The sequence below is a fragment of the Anser anser genome (genome assembly GCF_964211835.1).
Source record: "Anser anser genome assembly, chromosome: 1".
NCBI lineage: Eukaryota > Metazoa > Chordata > Aves > Anseriformes > Anatidae > Anser > Anser anser.
The window spans coordinates 189,694,794-189,718,583 of NC_139720.1; the positions used below are offsets into that span (position 1 = coordinate 189,694,794).

General features: G+C 46.8%; 2 protein-coding genes across 25 annotated transcripts in view; one reads left to right on the plus strand and one right to left on the minus strand.

Annotated features, from left to right (window-relative positions):
• LOC310892755 (uncharacterized protein) overlaps positions 1–3,402 on the minus strand; it is a 55,538-nt gene extending 52,136 nt beyond the window's left edge. For 14 of the 17 annotated variants that reach the window (XR_014578378.1, XR_014578379.1, XR_014578380.1 and 11 more), the window contains exon 1: positions 3,116–3,402. The gene's annotated coding sequence lies outside the window, so the exon portion shown is untranslated. Of the gene's footprint in view, positions 1–92; positions 2,371–3,115 lie in introns of all 17 variants that reach the window. The other 3 variants (XR_014578386.1, XR_014578387.1, XR_014578388.1) reach the window with 1 other exon arrangement.
• KATNAL1 (katanin catalytic subunit A1 like 1) overlaps positions 3,034–23,790 on the plus strand; it is a 39,701-nt gene continuing 18,944 nt past the window's right edge. Inside the window, exons 1-5 of one of the 8 annotated variants that reach the window (XM_083820912.1) lie at positions 10,005–10,137; positions 13,094–13,228; positions 13,309–14,164; positions 18,048–18,208; positions 20,197–20,365. In XM_083820912.1, the coding sequence (XP_083677038.1) occupies positions 18,117–18,208; positions 20,197–20,365 (261 nt within the window). In that variant the 5' untranslated portion in view covers positions 10,005–10,137; positions 13,094–13,228; positions 13,309–14,164; positions 18,048–18,116. Of the gene's footprint in view, positions 3,131–3,653; positions 4,207–9,961; positions 10,138–13,093; positions 13,229–13,308; positions 14,165–14,215; positions 16,116–16,816; positions 17,385–17,406; positions 17,939–18,047; positions 18,209–20,196; positions 20,366–23,790 lie in introns of those variants that run through there. The other 7 variants (XM_083820905.1, XM_083820906.1, XM_083820910.1 and 4 more) reach the window with 7 other exon arrangements.

Below are 23,790 nucleotides of genomic sequence, written 5' to 3' on the forward strand. Positions count from 1 at the left end.
ATGAAGGCATAATAATGCTGGTTGTCTAGTTAAATATAATTGTGAGGGGGAGGAAAGGCAAAAGCAAAGGGCAGTTGATAATTCATAGATACCTCGTAGGCTTTCAACCTCCTCCTGCAGGACTTTGTGCGTGGGAGAAGGTTACAAATGAAGATCCCTGCAACTTTGTCCTAAATGCCTGTACCAGCCATCTGAGTTAGACACAGTCTACAGAATTTATGTAACAATAACCAAATCAATGTAGAAACCAGTTTTGCTAATCTGACACAGACCCTAAGCGTGGATAGCTCTAAACTTATCTGACAGAGTCTGCCATTACTCTAGCTCAAGAGACACTTTTGAACCAAATCAAATATTTGCAGCAAAAGAGCTACATTAATTTATATCAGCTTCTGATTGAACTGACTAGAATAAATCAGAGAGAGAGGGCATGCAATCAGCTCAGCTGGCAGATTTGCAGATCGCTGAAAGGGGCATGATAAGTCTCTGGGGCTTGGCTGTGAGTAATGCCCTTCTCCACCAGCACAGCTGGAGCCCATCTAGCCACAGCTGCTGACACCCACCGACATCATGTCTTACCCAGAACTGCTAGGTATACGGCCTCTATCGAAAAATAAAAGGACGCAAGCCATGAAAACACACTCATAGTAGAAGAAGTTTCAGTGGTTTGGAGTGTCACCCCCGCACAGAAATTTTGTACCTTCCCTCTGCCTGAGATTACTGCCTGACAGCAGAGTTGCTGAAATGAAATATGTGCACGAGTCCCAGCTGTTTCGATACAAGGTCCAGCGAATTAGCTTAAATTGCTGATAAAGATGAGTTCAATGCCATATTTTGTATTAAAATGGATTAGAAACATTAGTGGTTTCCATTCCAGGGACTGTTGTGGGGGCAGGAACCTTCAGTAAGGAGGCAGAACAGAGGGTCGGGGGAGCAATATTTCTTGGGTCTCTCCAGCCAAATATGCTGGAGTTTGTCTGATCATGGCAGTAGTAAAAGCTATGAAATATCACCCTCATGATTACCATTCTTTTACTTTATTAACAAATTTATGAATTCTCGATGGCCTGTTAATCCTTCCCCCTCCTTTTGTCATTTCTTGTACCAAAGACCACGCAGCAGTATGGCTACAAGCTTGATCACGAAAAAGAGTAGGAGGCTGGACTAGACGACCTCCTGAGGCCCCTTCCAGTCTCAATTATCCTGTGATCCCGAAGTACAGCTAATGTGCAGGGGTGGGAGCTTGGAGATGTGGTTCCCTTCCTGCTGTCCCAATCCTTAGCAAATCTTGGCAAAATACACAGACCAATGCTTCCCAAAACAAACTTTCCCTCTGAGGGGTCCAACCAGAGTGACTCAGGTATTGCTACGGCGTTCAGCAACTACTTTTCAGAGGGAAATCAGTGGGAGCAAGGGTACCCGATGCCACTAGGAAGCAGCCCAACTTGATTCAAGTATTACTGAAAAAGTTGAAGGGAAAAAAAATAAAAGAAACAACAGAGAGAGGTTATGACTAACTACCCAACCTTCTCTGTGTCACAGTTTCCCAGTTGAGGGATACGATCCTCAGACAAAGCAGTTTATGTGTCGTCTAATGGGATCAGAGGTATAGAGCCTTGTGGGAATGGATATTTATGGTGGTACAGGGGGGCAGGCTGCTTATGATCTGCTTCCCCTTCAAAAAGCGTTGAGCTCTGTAAGGTCTGCACAGCATCCACGCTTTTGGGTATGTGAAAAAACAGCAGGAATTGGAGTCATGGGCAGGCAAGTTTGAAGAAATCTGGAAAAAGGGGAGGCCAGAGTTGCAGCTGTTATGAATTCATCACGATTTTGGCTCCAGTTCTAAAATACTCACAAAGGCATAAGAATCTCCACATGATTTTGAGGGAAGCAAGATATGTACATATATGAGTGACACATCCACACATGCTGTATTGTTTAAGAGGCGTCCTGAGCATTAGCTTCAGTCCCTGCTCTTTTCACTCGTGTCAGTTCACATTTCTGAGGCTCTTATTGCGAGACGCAACCTCAGGCTGCTACCTTAAGATAACAATTTACATTTTTCCAGAGAAATCACATGCCGCCGTTGGGAGCTATCACCAGATCACGGTTAGTGGGACGCTCTCAGAGCTGTCACGAGGGAGCTGCGGCAGTGAGCAGCTGCACGCAGAAAGGCAGCTCGGGGCGGCCGTGATCCGAACGGGCTCCTTCTGCCTCCACATCTTCGTCTTCATCGTGCCTGGCGCGGCTCTGTAGGGTCAGGAGCTTGACCCCGCTGAAAAGCAGCTCTTTTCTGCGAGGGGCATAACGGGCTTTCGGCCGCATTGGAGCCCAGGCACGCCTCGCCAGATGGCAACAGCAGGGTTATTGCTGTGTAAATAAACAGGAAAGCCCGGCCAAGATGAGAGGCGCGCAGGTCTGTCCTTTCTGGTGGCAGGGGCTGGTTTGCGTTAACAGCGAAGCTTCAGCCTCGGAGGGGTTTGTGCCCTGGGAGAGGTTTGTACGGGCACTGCCTCCCTCAGAGGCTGCTCGCAGGGGCTGTGCGGTGGGTGCTCAGAAACGTAAGGTTATGTTCACCCTCAGACACCACAACCTGGGTCAGCCCGTGTGCTTTCCACCCTCACCAGGTGCACCTTTGGTGCCAGAACAGGCAAATCCCAAATTTTATTCCTCCATCACCACACAAAAACGACCGCAAAAACGGCTCTCAGCGGGTGGGGGGGGGATGTACACAACACCCCCAGCCACCCTCCAGCAGCCGGGAGGGCTCCTTATTTGCTTCCAGCTGGCCGAAAACACCTCACCACGACCCCAAATCCCCCCATAAGGGGTATACGGGGGATAAAGGCAATATGCCCCCTCAGCCTTCCCCCGCCCCAGGGGCCGGCTCCTGCCGCCCTCAGCCTGCCCCGAGCCCGCCCACCGCCCCTGAGGCGAGTCCCCGCCCCGGAGAGGCGAGGCCCCGCCCCCTGCGGGAGGCCCCGCCCCCTCCCCGCCGCCATGGCAACCGCCCGTCGCCCATCCTCCCCCCCCCCCCCCTCCCGTTTCCCCCCGGTGTGGCCGAGCCGAAGGGGCCGCGCCCCCCTCCCCGCTCCGCCGGCGCCCGGCCACGCACCCCGCTGCTCCCGAGGTAACGGCGGGGCCCCGGCGGCCCCTCGGCGGTCCCTCAAGGCGCCGCCCGGGGCGGCTCGGCCCCGCGGCACCGCTGAGGGAAGAAACTGGGGGGGGGGGTGTATAGGGAGGTGGGGGGCAGCTTCCCGCGGAGCCTGCTGGGAAATGTAGTCCCGCGGCCGCCGCCGCGCGCTGGGCGCTAAAGGGGGAGGAGGCGGGCGGGGACTACAAGTCCCAGCGGGCATGCGCGGGGATGGGCGCAGCTGCTTTGCCCCCGCTGAGAGGGATGTGAGGGGCCGGGGGGGGGGGGCCGAAACCCCTGTGAGGGGATGGAGGGGCAGGAGGCTTGGGGAAGGTTTTTGGGGGCCAGAGGAGGGGGTTTGGGGGCTAGAAGAGGGGAATTTGGGGCTGGGGGGGGGTCCGTGAGGGGGTGTTAACGCCCTCAGGCTCTTCGTCATTTGTTAAAATTGCGGGGTTTTGTCGTGCCTCTTGGGTTTTTTTGCGTGTTTCCTGCCCCCCCCCCCCCCCCCCCCCCCCCCCCCCCGTTACCCCTGGTGATGGGTTTGGTGTTGTCCTTCTGGTCTGCAACAGGCGTGGGGAGGGGCAGGGAAATAAAACCGCAGCTCCCGTTCGAGGGGATATTTAAAATATATGTGTTTATCGCAGGCATGCTTTGTGGAAGTGTTTTTTTTTTTTTTTAGTTCTCCTGCAGAGCGGTGTTGTGCAAGCGTCGCTGCAGTAGTACTCCTTTGGGTATTAACACTGGGCGTCTCTTCCAGTTCCGTACAGTTTCACACGTATATGCAGCATTAACTGGCTCAGAGGTGGGATTCTGTCCACTGGGTGCTTGATTTTTATTGCAGCTGAAGGTGTTTCCCTCCTTCCCCTTCCCCTTCCCCTTCTCCCCTTTCCCCAATGTCAGACACATTCTCAGCAGCTCTTGGCACTTGCTGTACTGCAGAAGTGACCGCCTCTGCAGCAGCATGCTCCCACAGAAGCGTTCTGCTCACAGAGATTTGGCTTTTGAGCTGCTTGTGAAGGAACGGATCCTGCCCTGAGCCAGTCACAATCTCAAGATTGAAAAGTAACTGGAAGGTAGGGAAATAACAATAGGCCTTTATCTGTGGCTTTCTACGTAAATAATTGCAAAACAACTCATTCTGTTGGTGATGAGCTGAGGAATCCAGTGACTTGAAGGCTGTAGCACTAACAGCAGGATGTGTATAAATACACATCTTAAAGAATACATCCATAGAATACATTCTTCAAAATTCTTCTACTTAACGAATACATTCTTCAAAAGAATTTTTAAAAAGCAAAATTCCAAAAGATATGCAGTCATAGTCCTAAGGAGCCAATTCTCCAGCATTCAAATGGGAATTCAAAAGGAGGAAAAGCATCCAGGCCTAAATTCTGACCTTATGAGTCAGGGTTATAAACACATGCGAGTCCATTAAACCTGCAATTATTCATGGAAAGTTTATCTGGTTTGCAGATCGGCTGCGCTAGGAATGTAGCAGCACCAGAACTGAATGTGAGCGGAGCTGGCTGCGGGCAGGCAGGGCTGAGGAGCCGCAGCGGTGTGGGAACATGGATGTGCCGTATCCAGGGCCAGGTGCAGAAGCAGTTTAACTTCCCTGGCTCAGAGCCTGACCTAATAAACGCTTTGAACCCGAGCTGGCTCTGCACAGACCCATCTTGGGAGTCTTTGGTGGCACATTTGCTCCGCCAGAAGCGCTTGTGTGTGTGTTGTGCAGAGATGCAGGTGGCTCCGCGAGGAGCCAGAGGGATTACTGAGTTGGGCTGAGCTCTGGACAGGCCCTATAAAAGCCTTCAGGTTATCTTAGCCCTGCATCCTGTCGGGGAAGGGATCCACCACCTCAGGGTTGGTACCGCATGGACGCTTGATGCTGGTTTGGGTTTGGTGTGGCGCTAATGCCAGAAGCCCAGGAGAGCGTGCCATAGGGAAGAGAGGCGCGTGGGCCAGCGGGGCCATGACAGTAAGGAAGATGGTAATCTTCTCCCAAGGTAACCCACGTGTGTGTGGAGTTATGTCCACTTGAGTGCCCCACAGAGCTTGTATTTGCCATTTTCATTTCTGTTACCTAGCCTGGGTGATGAGCATCTCATCACCTGAAGTAGTGCAGATGCGGCTGTGGGCATACCTGAAGTTGGCACGTCAGGTGCCTGGGAGGAGAATATAGTTTGAAGTCAGTCTTAGGAGCAGCACAGCAGTCTCTGGTGCTTCTCTTTCTAGTTCTTCAGAAAACTGTAGTTCAGGGGCTTTGCACATGGTCATTTCGTTCTGCAGGATGCTCGCTGTTCAGTGCAATAGCATGTTATCTCTGAAGCACTGACCAGCTTGCTCAGTGGTTTGTTGTATATTTGTGATTTCCATTAACTTGTGGTGGTTGTTTTTACTTCATTTGAAAATTTTTTTCCCCTTTATGTTTTAAGTTAGCTCTCAGAAGAATCCACACACACATTGTTTGACACCCACGTGCGTGCGTTTTCCTCCCGTTCCCATGCACATTTCCCTGTTAACTCTATCTCACAACAGAGTTTCAGTGCAAAGAAGCCGAACGCTGGTTGACAGAAAACAGTCCCCTCAGTGCTGGGATTCCTGGACCAGGGTGCGCATACACTTTATTCAGTGTGTGCTCTTCAAAGTGACACGTCTGAGGAGGAGGGAATGCTCTGATGGCATTACCGCTGCAGCCCCCAGCGCTGCTGCCGCTGCCGTGTTTGTGTCCGTACCTGCCACTGCTGACGTGCACAGCAAAAGGAAAAAAAAAAAGAACATAAAAAAATCTTAGAGCACACTTTTTATCTCTATTTAAATGGCTCCTTGAATCACCCTTTAAATCCAGACCTGCTGGAACTGAACCACAGGTATATATATATACATATATATATATATATATATAACAAAAAGAACCACATACATACATACATATATATATATATAAACCAAAAAGAAGTTGGGATGCTGTGAGGTTAGAATCATTAGTCCCCATCCAGGGCCATGGAGCAAATTTAAGCAAAGCCAAGTTACTGGAGAAAGAAAAAAATAATTCAGCTGCGGGACTTGGCAAGCCCTGCTGTTTGTTTGTGCTTCGTCGGACAGCGATGGGTTAAAATGTTGGTTTTGGCGTGGCAGCGTAACGCCTGATAATTGTCTGCGGCATCAGGGATTGCTTCTGAGCAGGGCCGGTCAGTTATGGGAAGGGAAAACCAGCGGTTCTGCGCCCACATGCAAAATGAAGGCGGTGATCTTTCTAATAGAACAGGCAAGGTTTATTTAATCTCTTTTGGAATTGCGTCTTTGAGCAACATCCTTAAAACTCAATTAGAACAAATCAGGCACATGAAGAAATACAGTCTGATAGAAATACGCTTCTGCAGGCTTCTGGTGGGGGGATTGCGGGTGATGTGGTGAAAATGTTTCTTCCTCCTCTGACATCATTGCAGGTTATGCCTCTCCAGGTAAGGCCCTGTTGTCACACTGTTCCGTGTCTCTATTTTAACCAATTTTGACCTTGAAGGGGAAGATGGAAAATAAGATTGTTGGGCTGTGTTCAATGAAATTATGATTGAAGGAGAGGAGTATGTTTGCAACTGCTCGGAGCTGACTTAGAAGAACAGTATGGCCTTAAACTAAGAAGGGCAGCTTTAGATTAACCGCAAGGAAAAGCTTCCAAGCAGGAAGAAGAAAGGAGCAACCACCAGTTCACTCCTTAGACTCTGGCAATGGAAATGGGTGCAAGTGAAAGGTGGGTAAGTCCAAAAATCGAAACCTCTTAATACGGAGCTGCCTTCCTTGCTTTGCTCCATGTGAAAAAACGTCCCGGTGCTGAGGGCTGCCCCTGCTGGGGAAGGAGCGCGGCGGTGGTGCTGGATGCCAGCAAGGTGGTGCTCTCACGTTGGGTTTCGGGACGCCCAGCACCACGCTGTGTGGCTGATGTGCTGAAAACGAAAAGCAGAATTAGTAACAGCTCTTCATCCGTGGCTGCCCGGGCTTTTCCAGATGTTCAGCTGCCCAGTCGGGCAGTTCAGCTGCAACGACGTGAGGCCGTGTGGCCACAAGTCTCGGGGAGCTGCGGAAAATTTTTGGTCTGCTTGGGTGTATTTTGGTGAGAGAAGGACGTGAGTTGAGTTAAAGACCGGCTGTGTTACAGACCAAATTTTGGATCTCGCTCAGTCGTGAGAAAAACTCTCTCCTGACCCCGGCTAGGGATGGATCAGCCGGGCTTATGCTCCAAAGCACAGCGGTTAATGTCCCCCGCGGCCTTTTAGCCTTACTGCTGCAGGGTTTTTAACGAGTGGGCTAAGACCCTGCGTGTGGCCGCTCCGCCGACGTGACCGCCTGTAACGCCTCTCCTCGCCGATGATCTGTGAGCTGAGGGATCTCGGAGGGCACCTTGGCGTGCCGTGGAGCTGTCACGGTCTGGTGCAGGACGGAGCCACGCCGCGGTCGGGTGGAGAGCTGGTGTCACGAGGAACGTGTGAGTTGGTCGGAGGGTGCCTGACAACGCTCGTCCCTCGCTGTGCATCTTCTTAAAATACGTGGCTGCGAAAAACAAATATTTAAAAACAAAGCAAAAACCACAAACTATGCACTTTCTATTTCTGCTTTCTTCGGTGTATACAATGTGTGAACTCCATACTATGATGTAGAACAGATAATAAAAAATACATATATAGCATGGAAAAAATCCATACCTAAATCTCGTTACCTCCTCCCACCCCTGGCGCTGCAGCGGGGGGTTGTTCAGAAAACCATCCGGGAAAGTGCCTTCCCCAAAAGAACTCTTTTTCCCCTTAATTTTGGATATATTTGTTCTGACTTGCTTTGGAAGCTGGCTATTCTGAACTGAGAGTGCCGTAGCTGATGGGTGTAAGAGGTTTGGAACTCGTTTAAACTATTTTGGGGCCATTAGTTTAACAGAGGCAGTCTTTTTGCACTAGCTCCTCAGCGCTGCCTGAGTGCTGCTTGAGGACTGAGCTCCACAGCTGCCGTTTCCAACGTGTTTCAGGTATATAGGGGTGATGTTAGAGACACCTCAGGGCTATAGCATCTGCTCTGGTGCCTAGAAAAGGTGATGGGTAGAACCAAAGTGCCTGAATCCCAGAGATTCAGCTAGTCACTCTGCCTCTGGAGGCGTTGATGGGCGTTCTCCTGTCTTCAGGAGCACGTGTGTACATCCAGTGACTTCCCCGTAAGCTCCAAGCTTCGGTGCTGTGGGTGTGTGGGAACCCTGTGGTGTCGTGCACCGAGCTCTTGCTTGAGCTTCTGCATCACAAGCACGAGGGCAGAAGCCCCCAAACTCGGAGCTGCTGGAGGAAACGGGACATTCTTCTGGCGTTTCCTTCCAAATGTAAAATTGTCTACCTCCTGCTTTCCAGCTTTTCTAGCTCCTGCTTTCCAACCACTCTCCCGAGTGCCTGTAGGGTGGCCCAGCTCCCACCAAAATGATGGGGCCAGCTCCTCCTGCGAGCAGGATTGCGGATCCAGACGTGAGGGTCAGCCTTCTTAGGGCCGCAGGGAATTAAACCCACGCAGCAAGGTGGGAACCGGCTGTCCTGAGCAGAGCCAACAGCCTGCTGAAGGAGCTACGTGTTCTTTTCGTAATATTGTGGATTTCTAGGAATTGAATGCAGCGGTTCCTTAGAAATGGAAAACATCCGGGGGTCTGAGGAGTGTTTTCCTTACGGGCAAGCAGCGGGTTCTTGCCGGGACGGTCTTCAGCAAGGGGAAGCAGAGGTGGCCGTGGGTCTGGGGACGGGTGGCAGCCTTCGGCGGCTTCGCCTTGCAGAGCTATGAACCTGAGGTTCATTTTGGATTTCCGCAGGTTTCCATCTGGGTGAATGTGGAGGAACCCCATGTTCTGAGTCGTGGCATAGGAGCTGATGCCGTTTTGGGTGGGAAGGCGCTGGGTGTTGGGTTGTGTGGGATTCAGGTAAACTGAAGGGGCAGGCATCGCTTGCATCCTGAACCTGAGATACAAACCGCTCTGTCCAGCACACCTTGCCTGAGAGCGCGTGGTTTAATACTGCCTTCTTCCAACCTGGAGAAGTTGGACTACGGGTTTGCCTTCAAGTTGTGCTGTGATTTGCTGCTTATATATGAAAAAGCTAGTAAAAATATTAACCTTAAATTGTTCTGGGGACTAGGGGAAGGTGGTGCTTTGAGAATTGCTGTTTTAAGAAGCCTTGAACTGCCATAAATCCCCAAGTGACACGTTAAATTTAATGAAAAGGTGCAAGTCAACACGTGGACGTTGGAGTACTTTGCAAGAGTATTTAAGCAGAAGGAGGTTCTCAGCTTTGCCTGTAGCGGAGCTGCCACTCAGCTGCATTGTAGTCTCATTAGGGTGAGGGCTCTTGAAAGAGCTAAGCGCAGGCTTCCCTGGTGCTGCTCGGGGCGTTTAGGCACGTATATGATCCACCAGCTTAAAAAGCAATTTAATGCCTCGTGTGATCTGTGATTCATGGGCTAATATATTGTGGTGATCTGCGAGTGGAAGTTTGGCTGGTTAAGTCCTTGAAGTTCAGCGTGGGCAGGGCATTTAATTTTCTTACGTTAATTTAACAGGATTGGGACCAAAGTAAATGAAGAAGTTGTATCAACTTTTTGTGTGTTTGTTTGTTTTTTAATCACTGTAAAAGAATCGTGACGTATGACTTCTAACCTTAATTTGGTAAAGAGCTACTCCAAGAGCTAAATGACTGGTAAAGAAAAAAAAAAAAAGACACCATTCAGCTATGTGAGAAATAACAAAACCGGAGTTTTGTGGTCTGTATTATTCTACAGTCTGCGATTTTTCTGATGATTGTGTTCTTTTTTTAGACTTCTGAGCGAAGATGAATTTAGCCGAGATCTGCGATAATGCCAAAAAGGGAAGAGAATACGCGCTCCTTGGGAATTATGACTCCTCTATGGTATACTACCAGGGTGTAATCCAGCAGATCCAGAGACATTGCCAGTCGATCCGAGATCCAGCGATAAAGGGCAAATGGCAACAGGTAAGGTGAAATAAGGCTGCCTGGACACTCTTACCTGATATTTGGAAAGTCCACTGTACATCCCAAAACTTCTGTGCTGTAGAGGATGTCCATTTCAACCAAGTTTTTAACATTTTCTTCACAATATTTGGTTGATATTTGTTGGGAAATATTTCTTATGGTGTACTTAAAAGGAATCATTTTGTTCTCATTGAACATCTTTTTGCTTTCACTTGTGATGTTTGGCTAATCACTGGTCTGTTTGTGTGTGATTGCTTTCTTTGGCAAAACTGTTTCACTGAAGACTTCTCTTTGCTGTTTTATCTTTTGTGCAGTAAACTTAAGATGTGAGTGAATGAGCTCTGCTCTCTGGGGACAGCGACAGGACCCGAGGGAACGGCATGGAGCTGGGACAGGGGAGGGTCAGGCTGGGTGTTGGGGAAAGGTTCTGCACCCAGAGGGTGGTCGGGCACTGGGACAGGCTCCCCAGGGCAGTGGTCACGGCACCAAGCTGCCAGAGTTCGAGCAGCATTTGGACAACGCTCTCAGACACATGGTCTGATTTTTACGTGGTTCTGTGTGGAGCCAGGAGTTGGACTTGATGATCCTTGTGGGTCCCTTCCAACTTGGTGTATTCTATGACTCTGTGAATGGGTTAGCATCAGCAGAGCGGTTGTCTGAGTAGCAGGTAGCTATGACTCTACAATGTGCAAATTTGGATCAGGTTTCTAAAACCCCAATTAATACTCTTAGTCTGGATCATGTATCACATACATCATCCTTCTACATATGTATATTTGTCATTGTAGAAAATGCACTCCATCTGAAATAATAATAATAATATTCAGAGGATAAACATGTAAAGGTATGTTCCAGGAAAGAAAATATCATATTGTGTAAAAGTTATTTTTTGAAAGAAGAACATATCCCTCTACAGAAGATAAAATTCTGCAGTGGGTGAAGAGAAGATTTCAAGGAGTGTTTTTCCAAATATTAGTGTTTAACTAAGGTCACTTAAAATGGAAGCAAATTTTTGTTTTTATTGCAGCAGGTGCTTTGGTCATGATTTTGTGCTTTTTAGTGTCTGACATTTTTTGAATACCGACAGTAAAACTGTTGGCAATCATTTTCTAATCACGTTCTACTCATAGGTCTTTATCATGAAACCGTAAAAGTCTGTTTGCTTATTAAGATGTTGCCTGCAAAGTACGTGTGCGGACAGGCAGCAGTGATAGTGCCTAGCTGTCCTGATGCTGTGACAAGCTGAAGGTTCGATAGGAGATGCTCGCATTCAGGTGTATGGATTCAAGCTCCTCCTCGCCCCTGGCCATTCTGGTACAGAGAGATGTTCACGTCCTTAGTTCCTGCTGAGGTTGTAGCTGACGTGAAGGTAGAGCACGAGTTTGTTCCTTGTTCTGCAGCTGTATCTCTGCCTTGTCTTCACTTCTAGTATTTCGTGTTTCCTCTGATTACATCGATTCTTCCATTAAGCTTTTAACAGCTCTTGTCTCGTGAAGATTACTTCAAGTCTTGTGACACTGTGTTGTTTCAACTGCTTCAGAGAAGCCTGTGCACTGTGGACTGGATGCTGTACACTGCATACAAGCCTCATGTTAAAAGGGGCCAGTAACACAGTCTGCAGGGTTACTCCTTGGGGAAGGCAGCTGGTTCCTTAGCAGAGGATCTGAAATTGGCACCATCTCAGAAATTACCCCATTTTATATAAAAACAGTGTCCCTTACACTATAGAGAGAGCTATCCCCAGGAGGATCAGCAGCAGGTGGGGTAGTGCCTGGCATGCTGTGTGCTCATGCTGGTTCTGAAGCTTCCTAACGCAGCAGTGGTAGATAAGCTTGGTCAGAGTATAGCTTTGCCATTACTTGTGCTACCCTTGGCTCAGGGACAAATACCAAAGAATAAGAAGCATGGGGTGGAAAAAAATGTATTGTTCTTCATCCCCAGGCTGTTTGCCTTGTCATTAATTGATGGGACTACCTGCAGCCCTGGGAGCAAATGATAACCCTGGAATCGCCAGCTTTTCCATAGCTGCCCCTTTTCTGCTGGGGCCTGGAGAGGTAGACGTGCTTTCTAACCCACCCTAGATAAATAATTGCAGTGCCTTCTCACTCACTGAGACAGAGTAAGAGGGATGCTGATGATCTGGATGTTAACACTGCTTTCCAGCTCCACTGGTGGCTGCCTCCAAACTTCCAGTCAGCAGTACCTGTCAGACACGCTGCCTCTTATGAGAAAAGTAAAAGAAAAATTTACATCACCAGAATTTGTACACATAGATTTATCAAAATTCAGGTCTAACCCAATAATGCACAAAATTAGAATATTCTCCTGCCCTTGTGTCCTCTTGTAAGTAGCACCAGAAGCAAAGCAACCTTAGGTTGTGGTTGAGGGGATGAATGCTGATGGGTTTTACCTTAAATTCTGTCTCACCTGGAATATGGAACAAACCTGTTCTTTAGTCACTTTGGTTTCTTCATCCTCTGGTGAACCTGAGGAGGATAATGCCACTGGAACCTGCTGGAGGTGGAGTTTGGCATTCTCTAGGTAGGTAGAGCTTTAACTGTTGGGAGTGGTCCATGGTGTGAATGTGCACGTAGGTAAGTGCTTAAAGGAGAAGAAAAGATTATTACTTAAACCAGTTCTTCTTTGGGATCTGCTGTCTGTATGCATGTTCCCAGTCTGCCTTCCTCCTTGAACCCCCTGAAGGATTCCTGGGAGATGGACGCTGAGGAAAGCTGGCAGCGTGGAGCATGCCCTTTTTTTCCTGTGTGGTTGTGAACAGGGTGTTTTTTCTTTTCACTTCTCAGGTCGGGAACTCAGTTTCAGGTGTTTGCGTACACGTTCCCTCCTAAAATAGGAATGTCTGTAAAGGTAACACACCTCAAAGGGCAGTTACAGCCGTGCCACTGCAGCTGACCAACTCATACCCCCGATCTGAAGCGCTGTTCTCCCCATACAGTCACTTCTCCGTAGGGGTGCTCCATCCTGGGCAGCTCCCTCGTGCTGTGTGAACCTGGCTCGTTGCTTTGTGTGCTACAGAGGATTTTGCCAGCGGTTTTCTGAGGGATGTAGAGCAGAGGTGAACCAGAACTAGGTAGGATTTGGGGTCAGACTCCCAAGCACTCTTGATCCACCTCTATTTGCCTGGGTGTCATCGTTTTCATATTCCTACAGGTTGGTCTGGACAGAATAACTCAGTGCCACAATCCGAGTATTTGGTAGCTTGTATTCCACACAGCACAGACAGCTTCGGCTTTGAAACTGGGCACCATGGTTTCCAGGAGTTCATGTGCTTGGCACGGAGAGGATAATTAGGAGGAGAAGGAATGTGGACGCGTATCATCTGCTCCGCTGGGAACGACTGAATGGTGCAGCTCCGCTTGGAGCAATGCTGCGTCCCAGGCATCAGAACCAGTGCTGAGCAGGGGAGAGAGATGATTAGTCTGGGACAGTCTGCAGAATTTCAAAAGGACAAAAGATGCATCCTGGAGGTCAGTGCGCGGCCCGCCAAAGCAGCAATGTGACGATACGAGAATTCCTCAAACCCTTTGGAAAATTCAAAGGGCTTGAGGTTAAAAAAATTGGCTGAGAGTAGCCCCGTTTAAAATCAAAAGCAACTCATCTCTCTCTGTGCTTACCAACAATAAAAGCTAGATTTCCTCTCCTGACCACCGTCGTGAGCTTTACTAGTTCTGACATTCCCCCTGCTTACTCCGAGAGAGTTTCTTGGCTGTTGTGGTCTTTTTACTAGACAGCTGGCTTGCAGGAAGGAGCTGCTTCGGTGACAGTTCGGCAGCTGCAGAACGACAGCTGAGCGTGCCCCCGGGAGAGAGCGCCGTCTTACAACGAGGCCAGAGGCTGTTGGGCAAAACCTGCTGCGTGTTGTAACTGTGTGCTGCTGGAGCCGGAGCTGAGGCAGAAATTCAGGGATTCTCTTGGAGAGCTCTGAGCAGCCGACAACACGCCCTTTCCATCCACGGTTGCTGGAGGAGGTGATGAGGTGCGCTGTGGTCTTGCTCAAAGAATAAAGGTTAATTTTTGTTTTTAATCGTCAGCCCGTTTCGGTCAGTCTGTGCTTATGCTGTTTCTGCCTCTTGCCCATTTTATTAGCACTTCACAGATTTCTTCGTGAGTAATTAAGGGATATATTCAGCAGGCAGCTGGTGAAGATCTGCGAATGCCGGAGCTGTACTTTGTGGGATCAGACAGTATGGTTGGGGAAATTACTTTCTTTTTTTTTTTTTGGATGGGGATTGTTGAACAACTAACGCTAATTGCAGGCAGTAATTTCAGGTTTGGAAAACGCTTTTGTAGAAACTTGATTAGCTTAGTTCCAGCACGATGCAATTAAAAATAACCCCACGTGTTGTGTGTGCATTTACCAGAGTATAAAATACCCATGTTGTGGAAAGTTGTGTAGAAGTACAGGCTGTAATATAATGAAGAAAAGCTGTCGATCCCAAAGGTTACTGGAGTTGCAAGATTTTGAAATACGGAGGAACTCTGAAATGTGGTGGTTTTTTTTGTTTGTTTTTTTTCGGGGTGGTTTTTTTTTTTTTGGAACTATCACAAGGAGGACTGAACCCAGCTCCGTTTTATACCCGTATGTGCTTTCTGCTTGGTGCCCAGAGGCCAAGCTCTTCCCACCTAGCCTTCCCTCCTGCATCACCAGCTCCTCTCCCTCCTCTGCACACTGTCGTTCTTTGTCCTGGTGTTCATCTGGTCACAGGGTAGTGAGCCAGTGCAGCTTGCTAACCTCACAAAGCTCTCCTTTATTTACATATATACTTATTTATTACTCTTCTAGGGTAGTTTTCTTCCAGAATTGAATCCAGAGGAGTTCCAGTAGAGCGTGGTTAGGTAGAAGAAGTAAGGAGAGCGAGACCTTTCCTACTTGGCAGTGGTGAGCTGTTAACTCAGCACATGCTTTCTCCTAAAACTACTTTAACGTGAATAATGTAAAATTTTCAGGGGGTTCTCTGGAACCTGAGCTGAAGCTGTCTGGGAGCCCTTACACCGGAGGGAAGGAGCAAAGAGACTGGGTGAGCCCAGCCCAGTGATTTCCCTGTTTGCAGCTTTCTGAGGCTGCTGCAGAGTCGTGCTCATCACTCAGAGGCTGTGCTCAATCACCTCTGTAATTACAGCCCAGCCCTTCTCGCCTTGGGTCTGGGCTGTTCGTTTGCCAGCTGCAAGAAGCTCTCTCTGCACCTGTTTCATCTGACTCGGTCTCTCTAAGGCCTCTGGGAATTTGTCAACTGTTTTTCCTTTGTGGTCACGTTGTTTGAGAACGCTGAGGGTTTTTAGTTGCCTTGCCAGGTACCAAGTCAGTGACAGGGGCTGTGTAATTCAGAGTTCGGGCTGCTCAGGTCTCGATAACAAACGGCCAGCTGTTAAATTTTCAGCTTCCAAAGCACCAAAAGCTCACTTTCTCTGCATTTTCAGATACCACCCTCCTTCCTGCTCCGGTGCACCGGTCCTCAGTGGTGGCAAGTTGTTTCCCGCTACTTTTCCACCAACTTTTTCTGCACGTGTTGGAAGGCCGATAGGAGGAATCCCGTCGGTGTTCCTGGAGCACCGGAGGAGGCGGTGGCTGTCTCCTGGAGTGGTGCCCTGGAGGGCTGCTGCAGCATCTGTACCTCTGCACCTCGCTGCAGCTGTTTGGCTGGATTTATTTTTGGACAGGAGGGATGCGTGTCAGGCAGTCGGAGGGAACCGAGGCAGTAATCAATCACGTTTGTAAGCCAGCAGCAAGTTCTTGCTCCGGGGGCTGCGTGCTGGTTGTGTGAGGGGAAAGCAGAGGGAGTAAAGCAGGGTAGCAGGGCACATCGAGCATTGACTGTCGTTGGTGGAACAACCCTGCCTGAGCTGGGTGTCCTGCATCTTTGGAAAGACGCAGATGTCCCATCGGGAATGAGCAAGAAGGCTGCTCTGCCATGCCCTCGGGTACCTTTGGTACAGACGCAGGGAGAAATCCTGGTGAAGTAAGTGTGGTGTTGCAAGAACTGGGCAGGACCTCAACGGTTAACCCTTCATTTTTGCCTCTGTCCTTGCTGGTATCTGGCTGGGGATAGTCATATATATTCTTCTTCTTCAACAGGGCTGAAGTTTTAGTCTAGAAAAGAATTTCTTTGTACTGCTAAAATGTCCTAATTTGTTCTTTGTGGGGGGAAGTTCCTGGAAAATGTTACAGAGCAGAATGGGACATCACCACAGGAGGTGCCTGGTAGTATTTTAGGAGAACGGTAACTTCCAGGAGGAGGTGATGTGTGCTTGTTTCTGAGTGCGCTCTGTTCATTCTTTTATACACCAGCAAATGGTTATGTGACACAGCACTTTGTGTCTTGAAGCTTTCCCAGCGAAAGTGGAGGGCCACTGCTGCCCTTTTAAATAGGGAGAGTGGGGTGGGTGAGGAAAGGTGCCGTTCTGACAGTCCTGAGGGGGACATGAGAGTGTAAGGGAGAAATGGGATAAGCAGGTGAAAATCAGGCACACGTGCTGACAAGACACAGCCGCCTGCACTTGCCCATTGTGGTTCCTTTCTAAGCATGCATGGAGAAGAGAAGGTCTCAGGTTAGTGGCCACATCATTTCATCAGTAACCACCACCAGGAACAATGTTGATGAAGCGTGATGCTGCTCAGTAGTAGTTTCCTGATTTGCTGCTGTTATGTTTATAACCTCAGGAGGCAGGCTGGCTGTGCAGACCTCCTTTCTCCTCTCCTCTTGGAATCTGCTCAGGATACGCACAGCAAAGATTGTCTGGGTTTTGGGCAACATCGTTGACATCTGCTGATGTTGTCCTCGGTTGCCTTCCTCTGTTGTATGCTAGTTGTGGCCTCACTCGGTTGTGGCCTCAGCTCGGTTGGTTTTAGCTGCGCACCAGCCCTTCGGTGAAGAGGTGACATCTGGATGTTACGACCCTTGAGCAGGTGGAAACGAAGTAAGCGCGGAGGTTGATCCCACAGGATGGAAAGCATCACTGAACGATAGGTAGAAGATGGGTAAAACGCTGTACAAGTGCACTCAGGTGAATCCAAGTACATCTTAAGCTCATGCACCGAGAGCTTGTGTTTCTGAGCAAGGGTGCACGGTGCCTTTTTTTTGGCTGCTGTTGTGTGCTAAGAACTGGTGACCTTAACATAGAAAACTTCGTCTTGTAACAAGCCGTATCACTTAAAGCTTGTGAAATATCTTCAGATTTTATTTTTCCCAGGCTTTATGGACAGAAAACTTGAAGTGAGCCAATATTGAGTAAGTAATTTTGAAGTTACTGCGGTAGTTCTAAGTGGCAATGGAAAAGTCAAGTATGTAATTCAGCTGCAGAATTCTGCAACCAGATTTCTTTGAGACATAATTTCCTCTTGTTCTTGCCTCGCGTGCTTTACTTACCATTTGAACTGATGCTATAGGGCATTAGCGATCCCGTTTTTGTCTTCTAATCTTTCTAATCCAAAAAAAGAATGGTCTTGTGCTTTGATTGTATGGTAGTTCTGTGCACATCACAGTTAATTTTATAGCATTTTTATTTTACAGACTCAGTTTTATAACTAGGACCTTAGAGATAGTGCTTCTTTTATGCCAAATGTTAAAGATCTGCCAGTGGGGCCCTTACACTACAAAACCACGTGTGTGTGTGCATATGTGTCAACATGCACGTGTAAATCTGGGCAATAACATGTTACGGAGCAGTGGTCCCCGCATTAAAAGTCACATCTCCAAGTCTGGTCGTGACACTCACAAGCAGGAAGATGAACCCAGCAGGTTCCATTTTTGATGGTGTCGTCAGCCTGGTAGGGCTGGGGTTGGTGAGTGGAAGCGTTCAGCTTTTGAGGGCAGTGCGTGTTTTGAACTGCTTTCTGTGGTTTGAAAAAGAAGTTGGAATTGTAACTATTGTTAAATTATCTATTTCTGAAGGTCCGACAAGAATTAGTTGAAGAATATGAGCAAGTTAAGAGCATTGTCAACACTTTAGAGAGCTTTAAAATGGACAGACCTGCAGATATCCCCGTATCCTGTCAAGATGAGCCTTACAGAGACCCCGCTGTTTGGCCCCCTCCTGTTCCAGCTGAACACAGGTAATGAGAGGCTCAGGCAGGGTGGATGGAATAAAACTGGTTTGCCTTAATTTCAAGTTCTTTCTTCATTCTGATTGTATTTGTAACACGAAAATCACATTTTGTTTATACCCTAGTCACTTCTAATAAAGCTTAAATTTAATCCGTTGGGGGAAAAATGTAAATAAATTACAGTCAGATTTATTACTGGAGTTCTAAAGAAAGTCAGGCTTTTATTCTGGTGGGAGGGACTAAATAAGTCCTGGAGCTAGAGTCTGCTGGAGAGCTCAGTGAGCTTTTGGTGACAGTTGCCTTTGTCATATGCAGAGAGAAAACTTTTCCACTTCAATTTATTTAAGCAGTTGAATTCGTTGATGGCTGAGGACTCTGTAAGGAGCTGGAACTGAAGGAGCTGGAAGGACAGAGTGGTTAGAAACTGCTCCCTAGTTAGAGATGATATCACCTTTATTTAATCAACTGGTTAGTTTGGTTAGCTAACCATGTTCTGCTATACATGCTGGTTTTCCTTTTGTAACCACTCTAAAAGTAACTTTAGCTAACTAATAGTTTTCTTAAAGCATGTGTGTTTTGTGAAATTCCTGCTTTTACCCTAATAGAACTTGACACAGGTTGTTGGAAGAAGAAAACCAAAACAAATCTAATTTAAATACAAGAATAAAGGTTAACATGCCAACATTCTTCTAGTATTTTAATAACGAAGAATTTTGATGTTTGTGTACTCGTATATTCAAAGGAAAAAAAAGAAAGTGAAAGATCTGGGTTAGCAGAAGGAAATGCCAAGTTTATGTGTAAATTCATGTGCTGTATGATTGTCAAACAAGCTGTTCTTCACTTTTCCAAAAAAAAATAAATGTAAATGTAAAATTAATATTAACGTTGATTCCTTTAGTGAGTGGTAGAAATGATTATCAGAATTTTGTGGTAATGCCATGGGAAGTACAAGATGTATTCCTTCTCGTGTCTGTTGTAGAGGTAAGGGCCGAATAGTTCAACTGCATTTTTAAGCTGAAATTTAAATTTTGTGCAAATAAGTAAGGAAAACTAACCACTCTCGTGTGCTGTTAAGCTTGGTGAAAATGTATACAAAGCAAAATGCAGCAGTTTTATGCAAGACTGCGTATCCATACGTACTCCTTTTAAGTCATGTTCCACGAAAATGTTTTTTGCAGTTAGCAAATTTTGAGTTACTCAGAGCAAGACGAAGTAGAAGATTCAGGAGGGAACACTAATTAAAGTTGGGTGACATTTCTGGCCACGTATTTCAGTTTTCTGGTTCAAGTTTGATCCCTAGAGCAAAATGACTGTGACACCTCGTCATAAAAACAAATTCTGCCTCCTCATGCCACTGCTGAGTTCCCTTTGATATCGTGGGTGATGCACGCAAGTACAGGTGCTTGCAGTTTGGCTCTGCTTGCTTTTGCTTTCTGGGCAATTTCTACGTTTTGACATTTTCAGGGGAATTAAATTGGAGTTAGGAGGATTTTTTTTTTTTAAATTCTCTCTTTCTGTTTTGGAGCCTGTCAGAGTTATTAGCCAGCATTTATTTTTTTTTGCTAGCAGCGTCTTCTGGCTGTGTAGGACTTGTGCATATAAATGTAGCCTGGTATATTCTTGTGATTTAAGAGTCAGAGGAAACTGTAATTCCATCTCTTTTACCAAGTTGTTTCCTCTCTTGTTGCAAGCATACAGGTTTTTTGTAAGATTTGTACAATAGTTTTGGCCGATAAATGATATTGGTAATTTTCTTTTTTTTTCCCTGCTGTTGAAAATTTGTGTTTTGTCTTTTTTTCTGTCTTTAAGTGTTAGACAGAAATAGGTTGCAGGATTTTCAGATATCAAGAGCTAAGACACAGGGGCTTGTCAGCTTTGATGATAATTCACTAAATGCCATTAACGAACTACTAGAATCCTTCCTCCTTAACACTGCTCTCTTTACTCTGTTTCTAGCATTTTTATTTATTTATTTATTTATTTATTTTAATCGTTAGGGCCCCGCCTCAGATAAAACGTCCCAACCGAGAAGCAAAGCCCTTGAGGAAGGACTCCCCAGGCCTGCAGCCCCGGGGGCCCGCGGGCAGAGCGCACCCGGCCTCGAGGAGCGACAAGTCCGCAGGCAGCCGCGACAGGGAGCCGAGGGCTAGAGGGAGGGATGACAAGGTAAGGCGTGGGGGGAAGGAGCTGCCACGCACAGGTGGCTAAGGAAGCATTCATACTTCCACTTATTAAATACAAATTTTAAATGAGAAAAAGAAACCACAATAATCCTGACTCTAATCTGTCAGGGTAAAGTCCCTTCTCCCCCCTTTTTTAAAAAAAGGGGTCCAATTCATGTCGTGTGTAAAGATTTCCGCATAAAAAGTACAGAAGTGAGACCAGAGCCCTTCTGTAGACTTCAGTCATTACAAAAAGAGTTCCACAGTGCTGTCGCTGCTGCCATGCCAAAGTAAAATTGGGTGTGCATGGAAGTCTAGTAGGGTTTTGTAAGTGGTATGCAAATGTGTGCCAAATTGTCTGAAATTACATATTTGAAATTGGTGTGAAGGAGATGCAATGAAAGCAAACCCTGAGCAACTTTAATTTTCTTTTGTTTATGAAAAAGCTTTTGTTATTATTATGGTGTTTAGGAAGATGCTTCTTGGAAAGGCTTTGTCTTTTTTTTTTTAAGAAAAAAAATAACAATTCAGTGAATTGGAGTAAGTTGGGGATTCTTTCCTCTGTGGGCCTGTGACAAAGAAGCAGTGCTGAAGTGATAGAAAAGCAGAAACAGTGACTCACTGTCAAATAATGATGTCAAATCAACTGATATATAGGAAGGACTGTTTTGTGGCTGAGAAAAATGCCTGCGTGCGCAAACTGCTTTCTGAGACGCTTGCATTTTTAAATTCAGCTGTGGAGTCAGTGCTGGGAACACGAGGAATCTGTGGTATACGTGATTCAAGTCCAGAGTGTGCTGTAGTGGCTTTTCCCTTCCTGACAGACAGCGATACAAGAAGCCCCTTCCTACGGGGCACGCAGTCAGCATTGTATGGATCTAGGCAGACAAAAAAGAAAATATTTAGTCCAGTTTCCCTCCAGATGACTTCGGTTAGTCTCTTTGTGGCCCTTCTATTACAGGTTGTGTCTCAGTGCAGGAAAAACTCAGAAGATGCGCTCTTTCCATCATGAATTGCTTTTCTGATACTCAAGAAAAGCATTGAGTAGTATCGGCCCTTGTTACTGCTAGCAGGTAGGGCCAGGCACATCTTCAGCAGTGCCACCGAGTGACTGCACGGTTCAAGTGTAATCGTTTTAGAAATCTCTCGCCTCTGGATCAGTAAGATTTAAAATAACAAGGGTATGTCCTACAAGCTCCGAAAAGCTTGTAAGGGTCTGCGAACTTGTTTACAGTTATGCCAGCTACACAGGGGCTTGGAGGCGTTGTTTGTGACAGGTTGACCAGCTGTGTTCGTGTGAGGCAGCCTCCAGAGCCTCGGCTCTAATGAGGGTGAACTGGGCTCTCGAAGCTTTCCTGGGAAGAGTATTACCAGGGTTTACTATAAGGAGCCCACACCACCATGACTTGTACAATACATACCTCTGGGAATAACACGATTAGCGACACTGCTGCTGTCAGACAGAGGAAGTCACGAAGGTCTGCTTAACATGGTATGTTTTAAATGCTACCCTCGTCTGAATAAATCGGTCACTAGGTGGCAGAAGGAAAATAGCTACTAATGTTTACTCAAAAAATGTTCTTCTTTTTGCATTTTTCTAGCTACCTGGTGGTCATTTTACTTTCTTTGTCTGAGGTATATTTGCAAAAATCACACCAGGTTACAACTTCTCCTGTGTTGTTTGGTGATTTATGTAAGGAACCCATGGTTTTCCTTTGAAGAAAATTTTGAATGAAAGAGTAAATAGCCAGGCAAGGGAAGTGAAAGAAGTTAAAGCAACTTCCCATATTTTACACACAGGCATGAAAATAGGTTTAACTTCCCTTTCAGATTTATCCTTTCTCAGTTTGCAACTGTTGCAGGCTTTCATTCTGGAGTAAAGCTAACAGAAACTTCCATCTGTGGCCTAGTATTGTTCGTAAAATCGTAGAACAGCTTGGGTTGGAAGGGACCTTAAAGCCCACCCAGTTCCACCCCCCTGCCATGGGCAGGGACACCTCCCACCAGACCAGGTTGCCCAAAGCCCCATCCAGCCTGGCCTTGGGCACCTCCAGGGATGGGGCATCCACAGCTTCTCTGGGCAGCCTGGCCCAGGGCCTCACCACCCTCTGAGGGAAGAATTTCCTCCTAACATCTCATCTACCTCTCCCCTCTTTTAATTTAAAACCATTCCCCCTTGTCCTGTCATTGTCTGTCTGAGCAAAAAGTTGCTCTCCATCTTTTTTATAATATTAAGTATTGAAAAGCTGCAATGAGGTCACCCTGGATGTTGAATCAAAAAGTTCATTAACACTTTATGTTCAGTTAAAAACAACAGTTAAAGCATTTCCTAAGATGTTCGCTGCAGCACAATAGGTTGTACCCTTTCCTGGCTATATTACCATGCGATATGCATATTTATTTCTAATATTTTTGAAGCAGCTATAGTATGTATTTTTAAGAGTATTTTGCCTATGTGTGTGAAGCCTTTTATCACTGTTTTTCCTTCCCAGGCCATATCATCTTTTCATTCTGGCTGTATCCATCCTGCTATTAGGAGTTTTAACCTGACTATGCCTGTAAAATGGCCTTTTGGAGTGCTCTGTAAAATAATTTTGAACTGAAACCCACACGGATGGTGTTTATCCACTAAGCTCTTACATTTACACATCCCTTTTTCTAAAAATAACTGCTTTCAAGTGTTGCTTTCTTCTTATTTCCATGGGAAATTGTTAGGCTGGTTCTCAAGGTACCTTCTGCTGCATCATTTCCAAGAGTCGTAGCTTCTGTTCGGTAGTTCAGCTTAAAGAGGTGGCACGAATGTTACCTTGTCTGTCTTTTAGAAATTGCATAATACCATACCCGAATGCTTTTAGGAGTGGTCTTTAGATTATTTTTGATCCTCAGTGGGCAAGGATGGTTGCTGCAAAGGATATGAAATAGCGAAGGGCTGTGCTGCTCTGTCAGTGAAGTGAATATTAAAATTGATCAAGATGTGATTTTAAAACACCATAAAAGAGGTTTTTTGCTTGATTATTCCAACATGCAACATCAGAAGCATATAGGCAAGGCAGATTATGGAAAAGAAGATGTGAGATGAGGTAGCTGCACGTAGGTGGAAGTACAGACCTCCATGAACTGGGACTGGAAGGCTTTTTAATCTCCATCCCAGAACGCTGAAAGAACTGGTAGGCGAGATGGCAGGGCTGGGAGCAGGGGTTTCCAGTCAAACGTCCTGGGTCTGCTCTTGTCTCAGGGGAATGGTGAGCTGTGTTGACCATGCCTGTATTTAGAAGGGACGAGGAAAAGCAGTCCAGGCAACTGGAGTTGTTAATTTTATCTAAACAGTACGCAAAGTTGTGGAAGAAATGCAGAACGGAGGGAAAATGAATGGCTTGAGCACAGGTATTGCCTTTACTAGCACTTTCTGTGAAAGAAAGAACTCAGAGT